At 47.0% G+C, this 17,788-nt stretch overlaps 1 protein-coding gene across 1 annotated transcript in view; it reads right to left on the bottom strand.

The window, feature by feature from the left end:
• MNAT1 (MNAT1 component of CDK activating kinase) overlaps nucleotides 1-17,788 on the bottom strand; it is a 132,358-nt gene that overhangs the window by 29,907 nt on the left and 84,663 nt on the right. Inside the window, exon 7 of the mRNA XM_056851073.1 lies at nucleotides 4,784-4,905. Coding sequence (XP_056707051.1) covers nucleotides 4,784-4,905 — 122 coding nt within the window. The remainder of the gene's footprint in view (nucleotides 1-4,783; nucleotides 4,906-17,788) is intronic.

The raw sequence follows: 17,788 nt of genomic DNA, 5'->3' as shown, positions 1-17,788 counted from the left end.
ATTCATAACCCCTTCTGCATTACTTAGCCTGTGGAAGAACCCCTGCATACCCATTACAACGGAAAAAACCCTTCAAGTTGTAGAGGCATATCATGAGAGGGAGGACAGGAAGGGTTGGCCAGTGTTTGGCTCTTGTGGCCCTTTCTTAGATGCCTAGGGTAATGCCAGTTTGGAGCCAGGAAGGAATTTTCCTCCAGGCCAGATTGGTCAAGGATCCTGGAGGGGTTTTGTTGCCATCTTCTGGGCATGGGGTCACTGGGGGTGTGAATTTCCTGCATTGTGAAGGGGGTGGACTAGATGACCCTGGGGGTACCTTCCGACTCTATGATTCTAGGATCGAAGGAGCACAATAGTTTCATCAGCAAATTAAGTCCCTACTTTCAAACTTTTCCCTGTGGCCACATGGGGCAGGGAAAGATGATCCGTCGTAAGCGAGCTGCGTTTCAAGACAAAGTTGCCCTCCAATACTGTTCCTCTCAAGGAGGGACCCCAAAAAGCCTCCTCAAAACCCCAAGATTCCTTGGAACACATTTTGGAAACCACTGCAACAGACCGTGAAGACTGGCGCCGTTTCACTTACCGACGTTCCTTCTTTCCTTTTTTTAACACTGTTAGTCATAGGCTGCAGCAAAAAATTTCATGTCTCTAAAATAATATTGCAACTTGATTACTGCAATTTATTGCTTACCAGCCAGTTTCCCAAAACGATGTGCAGACTTCAGCTTCTCTTAAATCTCCGGAGGTAAGGGGTTTGGGAGGGGGGTTCACTAAGATGCTGCCAGCTCAGTGTATTTTACCTCCGTCCAGCAGCTTTCTGAGTTTACTTCTGGTAATATTTTCTATTGATTTTCAAGACGCTGTTTATTACTTTCAGGGCCCTCATCGAGATGGGTCCTTCAAAGGTAGCAGCCTTTCTACTATCGCTTGAAGCTCACTTGCTGCAGCCCCAGCCCAAATGGCCCAACTTCATAGAACCATACAATCATAGAGCTGGAAGGGACCACCAAGGTCATCTAATCCAACCCCCTGCACAATGCAGGAAATTCACAACTACCTTCCCCCCACACACCCCCAATCACCCCAGAAGATGGCCAAGGTGCCCTCCCTCTCATGATCGGCCTAAGGTCATAGAATCAGCATTGCTGACAGATGGCCATCCAGCCTCTGCTTAAAAACCTCCAGGGAAGGAGAGCTCACCACCTCCCGAGGAAGATTACCTGTTAGAAAGTTCTTCCTAGAGTCTAGACGGAAACTCTTTTGTTTTAATTTCAACCCGTTGGTTCTGGTCCGGCCTTCTGGGGCAACAGAAAACAACTGGGCACCCTCCTCTACATGACAGCCCTTCAAGTACTTGAAGATGGTTATCATATCCCCTCTCAGTCTTCTCCTCTCCAGGCTAAACATACCCAGCTCCTTCAACCTTTCTTCATAGGTCTTGGTCTCCAGACCCCCTCATCATCTTTGTTACCCTCCTCTGGACACGTTCCAGCTTGTCTACATCCTTCTTAAACTGCGGTGCCCCAAACTGAACACAATACTCTAGGTGAGGTCAAACTTTGCCCAAGCTTGTCAGAGGTCGGGAGTAAGTGGGGTTGGCCACCGTCAGCGCTTGGATGGGAGACCACCGAGGAAGACCGGGGTCGCTATGCAAAGGAAGGCACTGGCAAACCACCTCTTCTCCTCTCTTGCCTGGAACACCCCGTGGATGGGGTTTGCCGCGATTTGGCTCTGACTCAGCAGCCCATTCGTCTTCAGAGGTCCGGGGGGGGGGGTTCCTGCCAGTCCCTTCCTGTGCTGCTGATAACTGAGAAGCTACACCCCCCTATGGTGCACTGGTGGTGTAGTGGTGAAGAGCGGTGGACTCTTAAGAGGTTTTTCCTGGTGCAGCCTTGCTGTTCTCAATGGGGGGGAAAGCCCCATTTTTGACTTTTTAAATTTAAAAAGGCTTTTTGAAGCCTTTAGGCGCCCGGGGAACCTCTTTGGAGGCGCTGCGGTGGGGCCTTGGCCACGATGTCCCCGGCCACCAAAAGGTTCAGGAATGGGCTGCCCGAGCTTGTTCATCAGCTATTTCAACCGTGCGATAACCCTGCAAGGTAGACCGCTGTCATTATCCACGTCAGTGTTTCCCAAAAGTATGTTAACGCACCATGAGTCCTAAAAACTGTGCATAAATGTAATAAGTATTAAAAAAAAAAAAAAAAAGCTGATGAAGATAGACCATGCAGTGACAAAGAATTATACCAGCGTGGTGTAGTGGTTAAGAGCGGTGGTTTGGAGTGGTAGACTCTGATCTGGAGAACTGGGTTTGATTCCCCACTCCTCCACATGAGCGGTGGGGGCTGATCTGGTGAACTGGATTTGTTTCCCCACTTCTCCACATGAATCCAGCTGGGTGACCTTGGGCTAGTCACACTCTCTCAGCCCCACCTACCTCACAGGGTGTCTGTTGTGGGGAAGGGAAGGTGATTGTAAGCCGGTTTGATTCTCCCTTAAGTGGTGGAGAAAGTCGGCATATAAAAACCAACTCATCATCATCATCATCAATGTTGTTCTTGATGGCGTTCACCGAGGACAGAGGGCAGGATACAAATCGAAAAACGAATAAATGAAAATACAACACATTCACAGCTAAAAATCGGCATGCAGGGGAGGCGGGTGATGAAATCCCAAGAGTCCGAAAGTTCCCCGATATGGAATCAGATGCCTCTTTCCTGCACCACATTTTAATTTGTCATCAGAAAATCCCCTGGCTTTGGAAGTCTGAGCAGCTGTCGTAAGAACAGGTGGCACGAACTAAGCCTGGCCACGCCAGGGCTGGGAAAGCTAATTAACTTTTGCCTCCTATAACTCGGAACGCCAAACAACCAGGACCGAGGGAGAAAACGGAATACACAGATGCAGAACGTTGGGTTTTGGACCCATTGTAAAGGCTCATTGACTGTCCCCTCGAATGAGTCCCTGGCGTTTTTTTCTTGGTCTGCAGAGACCTCCTGTTCTGCAGAGAAGCTTTATGTTTTATGTTTTTCTTGCAGTTTAAGTGAGTTTTATAGCACTTCTGCTAGCAGTTGCAGAAAGAGGACTGCATCAGCTACCTCCAACTGAAGGAATTTTGCAGAAGTCCCAATTCACAGGGTCTAAAACCCGACAAAAACAACACAGGCAGATGGCAAAGAGGTACGGTACATGAATACCTTCAGTTTACAAGATGAGCTTAATTGCATTGTGAATTACGTCTAAAGAACCAAAAACATATAATTCCAGGATAGCAAGACAATCATGCTAGGGAGAATTTAAGGCAACAGGAAAAGAGGAAGACCCGACATGAGATGGATGTACTCAATCAAGGAAACCGTGGCACTTAGTTTGCAAGACCTGAGCAAGGCCGTTAACGATAAGACGTTTTGGAGGGCATTGATTCATAGGGCAGCCGTAAGTTGGAAGCGACTTGATGGCACTTAACGCACAGAGACACATTTTATTTACTCAAACACAAATACCACTTTTCAGTCAAGCACGTTTAAGGTCCTGCGCCAAACGCACATCTCTGCTTAATCAATGCAGCGGATCTGGATCCTCTGCCTACGCTGCACAAGCCAAATCGATCATGCATTGGAAGAGAGCCGTGTTCCCTCCGCTTTGGGGCCCGCTACCCGCTACCCACTTCTGATCAAGCCAGGGGCCCATGACATTAGGAAGAATTTTCTAACAGTTAGAGCAGTTCTTCAGTGGAACAGGCTTCCTTGGGAGGTGGTGAGCTCTCCTTCCCTGGAGGTTTTAAAGAAGAGGTTAGATGGCCATCTGTCAGCAATGCTGATTCTATGACCTCAAGCAGATGATGAGAGAGAGGGCATCTTGGCCATCTTCTGGGCATGAAGTAGGGGTCACTGGGTGTGTGGGGAGGAGGTAGTTGTGAATTTCCTGCATTGTACAGGGGGTTGGACCAGATGACCCTGGTGGTCCCTTCCAACTCTATGATTCTACAGTTCTATGACTTTGACTTCTTCAAAATGCTCAGCGCAACCCACTGGGAATGTCTCTTTTCCAAGAAGGACCGCTCACATGGACGGAAGATTTGGTTCTTGAGCTATGGGGAGGGGAGAGCACAAGCTCCCCCTCCCCAGTTTCGTACGGATGGAAATTTTGTGCAACTCACACTTGGATGCTAGCTCACGAGATGCCTGGTGCATTTTGTGGGGAGGTGGCTGTGTGGGAGCCGCAGGGCATATGAACCAGCCCTCCCACTCACTTAAAACCGGGGCTCGAGCAGCAGACGCTCCCCTGACAGATGGAACTCATCAACAGGCTTCAAGGCAGAGAGGAAAATCCAGCTTTGCATGGCAAAAGGCCTTGCGCTTTTCCCTGTTCTTTTTTTTTTTAACCGGCCTGCTGCTGGGCGAATCAAGCTCCCCGGCTTCGGCTTTTTTATTTTTTAATGCCGTGTAGCTGAAAATGAACAGCTACTTCTCCTCGGCTGCCAACTGTAACCTTGAAAACATTAATGCGATCCAGCCGAATTCTCAACTGATCAATAAAAGACCAGAAAAGCAAAGAAAGGGAAAGGAGGGAGGGAGGGAAGCGGGATGGGGAGGAATCGCATATATCCACCCAAACAAAATATTCATTTGGGCAGGAAGTCTACTATTTTGTTAAGATCTGTTCTGGTTTGTTTAAATAAAATCTTGTGCTTTTGGAGGGGGGGAGGGGGAAGAGGGGGAGGCATTCCCAGATTATATACCATCCTATTGATAATAACCATCATATGGGACGGGGGTGTAACACTTACCCAAGTTTTCCCAGCAATTCGGCCTCAGGGACCGGCGGCCCGTACGTCTCTACGTGCAACGGCTGATATTCGTAGAGTACTTCCTTGATCTTCGGAACAGGCGCTAATGCAATTTGCTGACCCTATTAAAAAAGAAACAGCAGGATGTTTCTTAAAGGATGGGTTATATATATTTTGGGAGAATTCATACTAAGAAGGTACCCTTGACCCTTACAAAGCTGGAACGAGAAACACCCCGCTAAGCAATCGCTGGCCATTAAACGATCCATTTCCTGCTTCTAAACTTGACATTCTTTCCTGGGACTTTTACAATAGGGGAAATAAAGGTTCATTAGCTAGAACTGCTTTGAAAGGGAAGGGTGGAAAATAAGATTTACTGAGGTCAGGCTGACTGGAACTAAGTGAGCTGCCCCCCACTGTCATGGTAAGCTTATTAGGTTAAAAACCTTCATTTATCATAAGGAACAATCAAAGGAATATCACAAAGCGACTGTTCTTTGTAACCAATTCTTTCCTCAAAGGCCTGCTCAGAAAGAAAGCTCCTTTTAATTTCTCCTTGCAAACTACCCTACATAGTAGAACAGATAGATTTGAGTCCAGTAGAACCTTAGAGACCAAGAAGATTTTGGAGCTATAAGCTTTTGAGAGTCTGTGCTCCAAGGGAGAGCCAGCGTGGTGTGGTGGTTAGGAGCGGTGGACTCAAATCTGGAGAACCGTGTCAGATTCCCCACTCCTCCACATGAGTGGCGGACACCAATCTGGTGAACTGGGTTGGTTTCCCCACTCCTACCTGTGAAGCCAGCTGGGTGACCTTGGGCTAGTCACAGCTCTCTTAGAGCTCTCTCTAAGAGATACCTCTAAGAGATACCTACCTCACAGGGTATCTGTTGTGGGGAGGGGAAGGGGATTGTAAGCCAGTTTGATTCTTCCTTAAGTGGCAGAGAAAGTCGGCATATAAAAACCAACTCTTCTCCTTCTTCTCATTATTATTCCCCCAAAATCTTATTGGTCTGTAGCGTGCCACTAAAGAGCCCAATGGCGCAGAGCAGTAAGCTGCAGTCCTGCAGTCAAAAGCTCTGCTCACGACCTCAGTTCGATCCCGACACAAGTTGGTTTCAGGTAGCTGGCTCAAGGTTGACTCAGCCTTCCATCCTTCCGAGGTCGGTAAAATGAGTACCCAGCTTGATGGGGGTTGAGTGTAGATGACTTGGGAAGGCAATGGCAAACCACCCCGTAAACATAGTCTGCCTAGTAAACGTCGGGATGTGACGTCACCCCATGGGTCAGGAATGACCCGGTGCTTGCACAGGGGCTACCTTTGCCTTTTAAGGTGCTACTGGACTCGAATCTAGCTGTTCTACGGCAGAGCAACATGGCTACCCTTTGAAACTACCCTACATAGTGATAGCTTCAGGCAGGTAGCCATGTTAGTCCATATTAAAAAATTGAGTCCGGTAGCTCAGCGACATCATCCAGAATATAAATTTTCTTGAGTCAAAGCTCACTTCATCAGATACATGGCAGCGTTGCCACACAAAAGCTTACACCCTGGAAAATTGTGTTGATCTTTACGGTGCCACTGGACTCAAATTTTGTCTTATTCTACATAAGGGCTCTCGCAATGGGCTTTTTTTACAATGGAATACATTTGTCCGGTTACTTCCCCATTTGTTTCGTAACCAAAGCAGAGGAGCATGCAAATATCGAATTTTTTTATTCCAGATGGTATTTTGGAAGACTAAAGGCATCCAAGGAGCAGCTTAAAGGTTCTGCGGGTCTTAAAAATGTGTTTGTATTGGGCTGGGGCTCAGGTAGAGGTGAGATGCATACCAACAACATATAAGAAAGGGCTTCTGATTAAACCCAAACTTGCTATTTTATTCATTAAAATATTTATATGCTGCCTTCATTCATAGAGCCAGCGTGGTGTAGTAGTTAAGAGCAGTGGTTTGGAGCGGTGGGGAATCGAACCTGGTTTTCTAGATTAGAGTCCGCCGCCCCTAACCGCTACACCACGCTGGCTCTCCAGCGTGAAGGGGGGGGGGAATACGGCAGAAGGAAATGCCCGCGCAACCCAGAGGAAGCAGTCTCTCCGAGTTGGCATGTTGGAAGGTCTTTATTGACAGCAAGGCTCTATCTTCAGCTCACTGAAGGCCTGGGAAGAGGACAGGGAGAGGAACTTAAGGCAGGGCCGGCCTGTCCGTCAAGACAGCAGGGGGTCCTCAACCCCCACCCCCTTAAAAAATGTCTGTTTCTGCTTTGCTTGATTGATTCCCCCACCCCCAGTCCTCACATTTGATTCTGTGGTCACGGGTAAGTATTTCTCATTCCGCTCGGATGCTGTAATGTTTGCACAGGAGAAACCGAAGCCCAGCGTCCAAAATGGTGAATGAAACAGCTTCCAAGAACGCAGAGAAATAGAGGGGTTTTGTTTGTGAACATGTTTGTTTCATTACTCACCAGGGCCTATTTAACGTCCAGTTACCCATCCTACCTTTGAAATTCTGGAAAGCACAAGATTGTTCAAAGGATTCGGTGGTGCTAAGAAATTTCGGCAGGCCTTAGATCTAATGCAGAGCAATAAATGTGGGCTTCAAAAAAACAACAATCCCAACTTATATTGGGGCAAGGAGAGATACAGAACTGATCTAGCCATAGGGTCAGGAAGCAGAAATGCCAACCCCATATGCCGTACCAAGCAGGAACATCCGGTGTGTGTGGGGGGGTCTTTGCAGATATTACCGGAGGGGAGGATGGTTTGTTGTACAATCATAGGGTTGCCAACTCTGGGTTGGGAAATTCCTAGAGATTTGGGGTTGGAGCCTGGGGAGAGTAGAGTTTGGAGAGTGGAGGGACCTCAGCAGGGTAAAACGTCATAAGCTCCACTCTTCAAAGCAGCCACTTTCTCCAGGGGAGCTGGTATCTATAGTCTGCAGATCAGATTAAATTATGAAATTTAAAGGAGGGGGGTAAGGCAGCAGGAAAAGAGGAAGTCCCAACCTGAGATGGATTGACTCTATAGAGGAAGCCACGGCCCTCAGTTTGCAAGACCTGAGCAAAGCTGTTAAGGATAGGATGTTTTGGAGGACACTGATTCATAGGGCTGTAAACCTTGGAAAGAAGGCGGTTAAAGGGAGACATGATAGAGGTCCACAACATTATGCATGGTTTGGAGAGAGTGGACAGGGAGAAGCTTTTCCCCCTCTCTCATAATACTAGAACACAGGGTCATCTGCTGAAGCTGGAGGGTGAGAGATTCAAAACAGAGAAAAGTATTTCTTCACACAGTGCAAAGTGTGGAACTCCCTGCCCCAGGATGTGGTGATGGCTGCCAACTTGGAAGGCTTGAAGAGGGGAGTGGACATGTTCATGGAGGAGAGGGCTAATCACGGCTACTAGTCAAAATGGATACTAGTCATGATGCATACCTATTCTCTCCGGTACCAGAGGAGCATGCCTATCATGTTAGGTGCTGTGGAACACAGTCAGGATGGTGCTGCTGCCGTCGTCTTGTTTGGGGGCTTCCTAGAGGTCACCCAGCTGGCTTCATGTGTAGGAGGGGGGAAACAAATCCAGTTCACAAAACAAATCCTGTGGAGGAGCGGGGACTCAAACCCGGTTCTCCAGATCAGAGTCTACCGCTCCAAACCACCGCTCTTAACCACTACACCACGCTAACAGAGAACGACAGAGAACCTGGCCAATCAAGGCATCTTTCCATCTCTGGTGCCACAGGACCAGGGACGGGGAGAAACCTAAAATGCTTTTTAAAACGCGGCATGTTTGACAAGGGCGCCTTTGCCGGATCAGAGAAGCTACCAACAGTACGGCCATTTCAATTTTTAGACTCTGTCCCCCGCAATGCCTTTGTTTCTGCCATAATTACGCCTAGCAGGATTCAGATCCCAGAAAACGCCAGAGAAATCGTTAAAGAAACGTGTTCCTTGATATTAAAATCCCAGCCAAGTTTACTTCTACCCCATCCTCACTGGTGAGAATCCAAATTGCACCAAGGGTAAATTTGATTTTTTTTTCCCTGATCCCCTTGCCTGCTTATGCACAAATGCCTATAAAAAGGAGAGAGCAGAGCAGAAGCGGGTAATTTGGGAGGACTCCTTTTAATATTGTTTTAGCCTCTACCCTCCCCGTCTTCCGCAGCCTTTAAAAATAAACAGCGGTGTCAAGCTGAAATATATAATACCGTTCCTGCACTTTAAAACTCACATTCAAAAGAGGGGTCCCCCCCCCTGCAGAATGAACCTATCGTCTGCTGCCCGAAATCCACCTATTGCATTTTTATTGTAAGCCTCCTTGAACCAAGAGGAAAGGCTGAGGTATAAACGGTTTAATAAATATTGCACCCTTTCTTCATGGAGCAGAGTATATGGCTCTCCCTTCCACATTTGTCCTCTCAAGAGCCCTGTGATGTAAATTGGGGGGGGGAGAGAGAGGAAGAGGAAGAAGAGGAAGAAGAAAGAAGAGGAAGAAGGAAGAAAGGAAGAAGAAAAGAAGAAGAAGAATGAGGAAGAGGAGTAGTAGTAGTAGTTGGTTTTTATATGCCAGCTTTATCTACCACTTGAGGAAGAATCAAACCGGCTTACAATCACCTTCCCTTCCCCTCCCCACAGCAGACACCCTGTGAGATAGGTGGGGCTGAGAGAGCTGTGACTGGCCCAAGATCACCCAGCTAGCTTCACGTGGAGGAGTGGGGAAACAAATCCAGTTCACCAGCTAGAGAGTTGATAGGATTGCCCAGCTAGGCTTCTGATTGGCTGTGTGGATTTTTCAAAACGTTGCTTTGGCAGCAGCGTGGTGTAGTGGTTTAAGAGCGGTGCTTTGGAGCGGTGGATTCTGATCTGGAGAACCGGGTTTGATTTCCCCACTCCTCCACAGGAGCGGCGGAGGCTAATCTGGTGAACTGGATTTGTTTCCCCAAGAGAACCACGTTCACATTCCCGCTCAGCCATCAGGCTCACTTGTTGACCCTGGGGCAGTCGCTCTCTTTCAGCCTTGCCTACCTCGCAGGGCTGCTGTGTTGATAAAATGGAAGAGGAAGGGAGAGTGGATGGGAGGATGCAATAGAGTTTAATCCTTATACTGCTTTACCCAGAAGGCTCAGAGAGAACAGCAGTGCTATAACACTGCAACAAAACAAACTGAATAAAATAAATATATTTCAGGGGGTTACCAGACTTACAGTCATCCACGAACATTTCCTATGAAAATGGTGATATCAACACGTAAATAAAGGTGAGCACACAGGGGCAAACGTCCCTGGCTGGTTTCAACCCCTTCAAAAACCTTGTCTGACTTCACAGGAAATCGGCCCGGCTCCCTCAAGTTTGCAAAAACTTTACACAGGTGCCGTTTGCGTGGATTTTGCTGTTGATAAGCATATTCTTTTTTTAAAAAAAACCCACTGTCGTAGGCAAGAAAGGAGGATGGAAGATCAAAACAAAAAGCATTTGACAGTCAAAGGAGAAGTCGCACAGGAGGGGTTCTCCGCTCTTTGACAATCCTACGTGGCATTTCCATAAAGGAAAATCCGTACTAAGCTCTTCTGCAGTCGATGCAAAACCTGCCTTGCGTGTTTCAAGGTGCCTCTTCTGAGAAACCTACCCAATTGATCAGTATTTCCCTTTGCGGCTGAACAAGCCTTTAGACTCATAAAGCAAAGCAGGCCTTTCCCGTAAAAAAAGCTGGGTCTTAAGAACGGCAGTTCCGAGATCCAATTTAGCCTCAGCTGCCAGCTCAAAACCTTCCAACGTCAAACATCACTGAACTCAAAGTACATCCCATCTGAATCCCTCATACAATCAAGCACTTTTGGGGAGTCAAACCCACACTGTATCTTGGAACTGGAAGTCCAGGATCCCAGGCAGGTTTTTCGTTCATTCATTCGTTCATTAATTCATTCCTATCCCACTGCTCTCCCCAGTGGGGACCCAGAGTGGCTTACAACGTCCTCCTCTTCTCCATTTTATTCTCACAACAACCTGTAGGTTAGGCGGAGGGATTGTGACACGCCCAGGATCACCCAGTGAGCTTCCATGGCAGAAGTTGGCATTTGAACCTGGGCCTCCCAGATCCTAGGCCAACACACTAACTAGGACTAATGCTACCCTTCGATTAGAATCAGGTTTGATTAAAATAGAGGCCAGGATAGTTTTAGGATCTATAAACATCTGGTTAAGACTATGTCATAAAATTCTCAATGACAGCTACTGTTTAGCCTGGCTTACGGCTGTTCATCATAGGATATCCTTGCTTGGGTTCTCACTTGAGTCCTTACAGATGATGCCGATTGAAAGGGCCAGGGACATTGTTAAGCAAAGGCTGTATGATATAGAAAGGCAGAATGACATTGCATGTGTTCCTAAATATTGGGCTCAACAGACAACAAAATATATAGCCGCCCCAGCATTATATCTTGCACACTTAGAGGTCCCATCACACCGTAGGGCATATACAATGGCAAGATGTAATACTTTTCCCTCAGCCATAATAGAAGGCCGGTATAAAAAGGTACCATTGGAAGAGCGGTTTTGTCCCTGTGGATCAGGGAGGATCGAGTTGATGGACCATATCATATTGCACTGTAGGTTTTATGAAGCAAGTAGAATGAAGCTTATTTCTCCAATAATAAAGCGATGGCATGGAATTACCGATGCCGAAATAAGCCAGAAACTACTATTTGAGGCAAACCCAGAGTTTATATTGAATTGTGCTAGATTTTTAGCTATAGCCCTTAAAATTCGCAAAAATAAAGTGGTGACCTAAATGAAGGGCTACCTAGTAAAGATAACTTTATTTAGGTGATTTGTTGGGCTTTATATGTATATTTTATATTTATAGTCAGCTTTAAATTTTATTGTGGGGTATTGTATCCCATCCATTGCATTTGGATGGTGGGTTAGATCAGGGCCGGATTTACGTTTGATGAGGCCCTAAGCTATTGAAGGTAATGGGGCCCTTTATATGTCCAGCTGTCCTTTGTCAACAACAAATTGTCGCTGTTTTTTGGGTTTAAAATATGCTATATGGTAATTTATGCAGAATGTAGGCACCCTATATATAGAAATGAGCAAACCAGTGATATTTTAGGGAGCAGGCTAACAGGCGGGGCCCATTACTTACATCATAGGAGCCTATACAACACAAAACACTGTTGCTGTATGTAGGTTTTATTTTATTTGTTTTTTATCTTATATTTTGGAAATGTACATCCAGTTGTTTGTTTCCTTTAAATGTTTTGGGGAGCCCCAAGAGAGTGGGGCCCTAAGCTATAGCTTGTTTAGCTTATACGTAAATCCGGCACTGGTTAGATATACCTGTATATTAGACTTTTTGCAACTTTGCTGGTTATGCACCGAATAAAAGTTTTGTTCGTTCGTTCACTAACCAGGAGGAGGAGAAGAGGAAGAGGAAAAGTTGGTTTTTATATGCCGACTTTCTCTACCACTTAAGGAAGCATCACACCAGCTTACAATCACCTTCCCCTCCCCACAACAGACACCCTGTGAGGTAGGTGGAGCTGAGAGAGTGTGACTAGCCCAAGGTCACCCAGCTGATGTCATGTGTAGGAGTGGGGAATAGAACCCGGTTCACCAGATTAGAGTCCGCCACTCATATGGAGGGGTGGGGAATCAAATCCGGTTCTCCAGATAATAGTCCACTCAACTGCTCCTAAGCACAGCTCTTAACCACTACACCATGAGAAGAGAGGAAAGGAGACTCCCAATGGAAAGAAGAAGAGTTGGTTTTTTTATGCCAACTTTCTCCATCACTTAAGGAAGACTCAAACCGGTTTACAATCACCTTCCCTTCCCCTCCCCACAACAGACACCCTGTGAGGTAGGTGGGCCGAGAGAGCTCCAAATGGACTGTGACTAGCCCAAGGTCACCCAGCTGGTTTTATGTGTGTGAGGAAACCAACCCTGTTCACCAGATTAGAGTCTACCCCTCATGTGTAGGAGTAGGGAAACCAACCTGGTTCAGTAGATTAGCCTCCGCCACTCATGTGGAGGAGTGGGGAATCAAACTCAGTTCTCCAGATTAGAGTCCACCGCTCCAACCACCGTTCTTAACCCCTACACCACACCACTACACTGAACAATGTACGCCACCCTAAGCTCCTTGGAGCAAGGAGGAGATAGAACATGATCAAAGGGCGGATATGCCGCACTCAAATTGTGAAGCAATCTCCCCCCCCCCAAGTTTGTTTTCCCCAGAAACTTGGCAAAAGGTGTTACCACAAAGACTTGGGTGACAGGGAATGTGTGAAAGACATTTTGTGTTTTATTTAATTAATGAACTATTTATTTACAGAGGATGCTTTGCAAGCCATCATACGAAGGACTACTTCGTTTTTTAATAATGCAAATCAGCATCCTCTACCTGACCCCCTCTATGTAAACAGAATTTTCCAAGCCTACCAGAGAGAATGTATATACTGGAGAAATGTATGCCTACATAGCACCCAGGTTAGTGGTTAGTGGGAGGGGCCGTAGCTCAGTGACAGAGCCTCTGCTTCGCATGCAGAAGGTCCCAGGTTCAATCCCCAGCATCTCCAGTTAAAAGGACTAGGCAAGTAGGTGATGTGAAAGACCTCCACCTGAGACCCTGGAGAGCTGCTGCCGGTCTGAGTAGACAATACTGACTTTGATGGACCTTATACTGATTCAGTATAAGGCAGCTTCATGTGTTCATGTCCAACTAGGACTGAGACTTGGGTTCAAGTTCCGAAATATCCATCAAGCATGCCGGGTGACCCTGGGCCAGTCACTCCCTCCCTCAGCCTAGCCTACCCAGCAGGGTTGCTGTTAGGACAAAACGGGGAAGGGAGAACCATGTGGGCCAAGCTGAGCTCCTAGGGAAAGGGAAGGACAAAAACACACTTTGATAGATTCATTCTAAAATTAGGCAAAAAGCACAGGCTAAAGGTAGAAGCGCCCCTAAGTGAAACAAGACACTAAAATGATGGATCACGATGGGTAGCCATATTAGTCTATCACTAGCAATAGAAAAGAGCCAGAGTCCAGTGGAACCTAAAGACTAACAACATTTCTGGCAGGGTATGAGCTTTTGTGACCTTCAAATCCATGAGAGATTCAAAACTAATAAAAGGAAGTACTTCTTCACACAACCCATAGTTAAACTGTGGAACTCACTGCCCCAGGATGTGGTGATGGCTGCCAACTTGGAAGGCTTGAAGAGGGGAGTGGACATGTTCATGGAGGAGAGGGGTAATGGCTACTAGTTAAAATGGATACTAGTCATGATGCATACCTATTCTCTCCAGGATCAGAGGAGCAGGCCTATGTACTAGGTGCCATGGAACACGGGCAGACAATGCTGCTGCAGTTGTCTTGCTTGTGGGCTTCCTGGTTGGCCACTGAGTTGGACTTGATGGGCCTTGGTCTGATCCAGCATGGTTTTTCTTATGTTCTTACGTTCTATTACTAAAATGATGGTACTTCACACAGAAACAACTCCAGTTCGTGAGTTTGGCATTTAAACATGAGTAAATTCAAGCCACACAGCTAGAAAGCACTATCAGGCAGACGGCATGCTGGACATTTGCTCTTCAGGAAACATTTTGACACCCAAGAGAATCAACATGGGATGGAGGCAAACACCATCAGCTCCATTTCTCTTAGGCCTCAGAAGCTCTCGAGATACCTTACTTCTTTTTTAATCTCCTCTAGATCTCATATCAATCGCTGCAAGTATATAATAATAACAGATAGGTAGCGGTATGAGCCAGTAGCAGCAAAATAAAATGCATGAAAACAGAGGCACAAAACATTCATCATGTGCATTAGCCTAACGGATGCACAGTTCTTGCATCTTACAGTGTGAAGTCTAACTCATAACAATTCTGTTAGTTTCTAAGGTATCACTGGAACCCTGTTTTCTATGTATCTATCTGTCCTTACACCATAACGTTGACCTGACCTGGATGTCCCAGACCAGCCCAACCTCAGATCTTGGAAGCAAAGCAGGGTCAGCCCTGGTTAGTACTTGGATGGGAGACCACCAAGGAAGTCCCAGGTCATTTTTCAGAGGAAGGCAATGACAAACCACCTGTTTTTCACCTCACGCTTTGAAAACTCTATGGGGGTCGCTGTAAATGGGCTGCGACTCGGTGGCACCTTTCCACCACCACCCCGTAAGGTTGGCGCGTCATCCACGGGATCCATCTTGTAACCACAATCCGCAGACCAAACAGTGGCTGTGGGCTGCTGCAGCCCTGCTCTGCAGCCCTTCCTCTTCCCTTTCAAATACGCTCTTAAGGCTAACCAGATTTAAAGTAAATAAATTAAACCAATATATAAAACAGATTCCCAGCCAAGGTCTGAAGCTGGTTAAGTGAGAAACTTGGCAAACTTTAATGCCAGGAGACATCAGTGTAGGCCAACAAGATTTCGGGGTGTGTGTGTGCATTTTCAAGAATCAACGCTCCCTTTGTCAGATACTGACGAAGGTCGCTTCGACTCTCAAAATTTCATATCTCAAAAATCTTCTTGGCTTCTTACTGGACTCAAATCCAGCTGCTCTATTGCAGACCAACACGGCTACCCTCTGAAACGATCATCAGTGTAGGCATCTCTCTTAAATTCAAGGAGGAATAGGGATTTGCATTCACCAGTGTGGTGTAGTGGTTAAGAGCGGTGGCTTGGAGCAATGGACTCTTATCTGGAGAACCAGGTTTGTTTCCACACTCCTCCACATGAGTGGCGGAGGCTAATCTGGTGAACTGGATTTGTTTCCCCACTCCTACACATGCAGCCAGCTGGGTGACTTTGGGCTAGTCACACTCCCTCAGCCTCACCTACCTCACAGGGTGTCTGTTGTGGGGAGGGAAGGTGATTGTAAACCCGTTTGATTCTTCCTTAAGTGGTAGAGAAAGTTGGCATATAAAAACCAACTTCTACTCCTCTTCTTCTCAGCAAACGATGTAATGTAACACGCATGATACTCCACAGACGAAGCGCAGGAGTGGAATTTGCAATGTTTGCTCAGAATGCACAGCCAAGCCACAGCCTCACGGTTCTGCGGATGCTTTCGGGCCCCTCGTACCTCTTGGCTCTTAAGGTATCCACATGCTCCGTGTGCCTATGAAACTTTATTTGTTTTAACAATTGAATGAGAAACTCGGACACTGCCAGTTTTCATAGTATAGTAAAATCCCACGGTGCATGGTATCTTAGGCTGCAGGGGTGACCCTCGGCTGTTCAGATTAATAGTGTATTTGACAGCTGTCCAAAAATTGTATGGTTCGTCGCCAAGTCCATTTGACAATATTGAACTAATCGATGGACTGGTGTCTTAAACCTAATTAGTACACAATATCTGGGAGTTAATTATGTTTCAGAGAGAGGTGATGTCAGGAAGGCTGGGACCTTTCATCCTGCTGCTATAGCAGGATTGGACTTCAGCTTCTCCCATGCAGACCTCACTGCAGTTTTTGTCCATATTTCCATATTAGATTTTGCACGGTGAATCTACAGTATCGTAGGCTAGATTCACACAGTACACAAACCCATTTGGTTAAACCTGGAACTGCCCCAGCCCTGTATAAGCCACGGGGAGGGGGTCGGTTCTACAGCAGGGGTCCCCAACACAGTGCCCGTGGGTAACATGGTCCCTGCAGACACCGTTCCTGGTACCCACCAAGTGTTTTTGGAAAGTGGGTGGGGCCAGCCGGGGGTTTTGCCCAGCAGGGCTTCTGATGGGGTATCAGAGATCTGATTGGCTGCACAGATTTTTAGAAGTTCAGCAGTGGCGACCACCACAGCATAAAGATCATCACTACATCACTGAAGATGAGCTGTGTGCACGAAAGAAAAGATTTTAAAACAAAGTGTTCATTCTAAAAGGCATCCCGTAAAACAGAGCTTCTGCCCGAAATGTTGAAGAGTTCCTATTAGAAGAGGAAGAGGAAGAGAAGAATAAGAAGAAGAGTTTTTATATGCTGACTTTCTCTACCACTTAAGGCAGAATCAAACCGGCTTACAATCATCTTCCTTTCCCCTCCCCACAACAGACACCCTGTGAGGTAGGTGGGGCTGAGAGAACTGTGACTGGCCCAAGGTCACCCAGGTGGCTTCATGTGTAGGAGCCGGGGAACAAATCCAGTTCACCAGATTAGCCTCCACCGCTCATGTGGAGGAGTGGGGAATCAAACTCGGTTCTCCCAGATCAGAGTCCACTGCTCTTAACAATTACACCACACTGGCTTAGAGTGCATGACCCCACTCACTGACATTTTGTGGCTGGCTCCCCCTCCTGTGGCAGCCATTTTGTGGTTGTCTCTGCCTCCTGCAGCAGCCATTTTGTAGTTGCACTCTCCACTCTGTTAGACTTCTACTGGTGCCTGCAGGCTCAAATAATTTTTCCCCCCCACACAATGTATAGTTAAATTGCGGAACTCCCTGGCCCAGGATGTGGTGATGGCTGCCAACTTGGAAGGGGAGTAGACATGTTCATGGAGGAGAGGGGTATTCATGGCTACTAGTCATGCTGCATACCTATTCTCTCTAGTATCAGAGGATCATGCCTATTATTTTGGGTGTGGTGGAGCACAGGCAGGATGGTGCTGCTGCAGTCGTCTTGTTTGTGGCTTCCTAGAGGCACCTGGTTTGGCCACTGTGTGAACAGACTGCTGGACTTGATGGGCCTTAGTCTGATCCAGCAGGGCCTTTCTTACGTTCTTAAATTGGGGGGCCCTATTGTAGAGCATGTGTGGACGAACCCTTCCCACATTCACTGCTTCTCTGTCCAATGCCTCTAGTTTTCTCCTCACGGTCCACGTACATATCTGAGAAGAGACTGCCATTGCTAAGGAGAGCACAGGGGAGGGATGGGTTGCCAGGTTTTGGGGCAGAGCTTGAGGAGGGCGGGGTTTGGGGAGGGACTTCAGTGCCATAGAGTCCGATTGCCAAAGTGGCCATTTTCTCCAGGGGAACTGATCTCTGTTGGCTGGAGATCAGTTGTAATAGC

Source organism: Euleptes europaea, chromosome 6 (assembly GCF_029931775.1).
Source record: "Euleptes europaea isolate rEulEur1 chromosome 6, rEulEur1.hap1, whole genome shotgun sequence".
In the NCBI taxonomy this organism is placed as follows: Eukaryota; Metazoa; Chordata; class Lepidosauria; order Squamata; family Sphaerodactylidae; genus Euleptes; species Euleptes europaea.
This window is presented reverse-complemented; position numbering and strand designations above follow the sequence as displayed.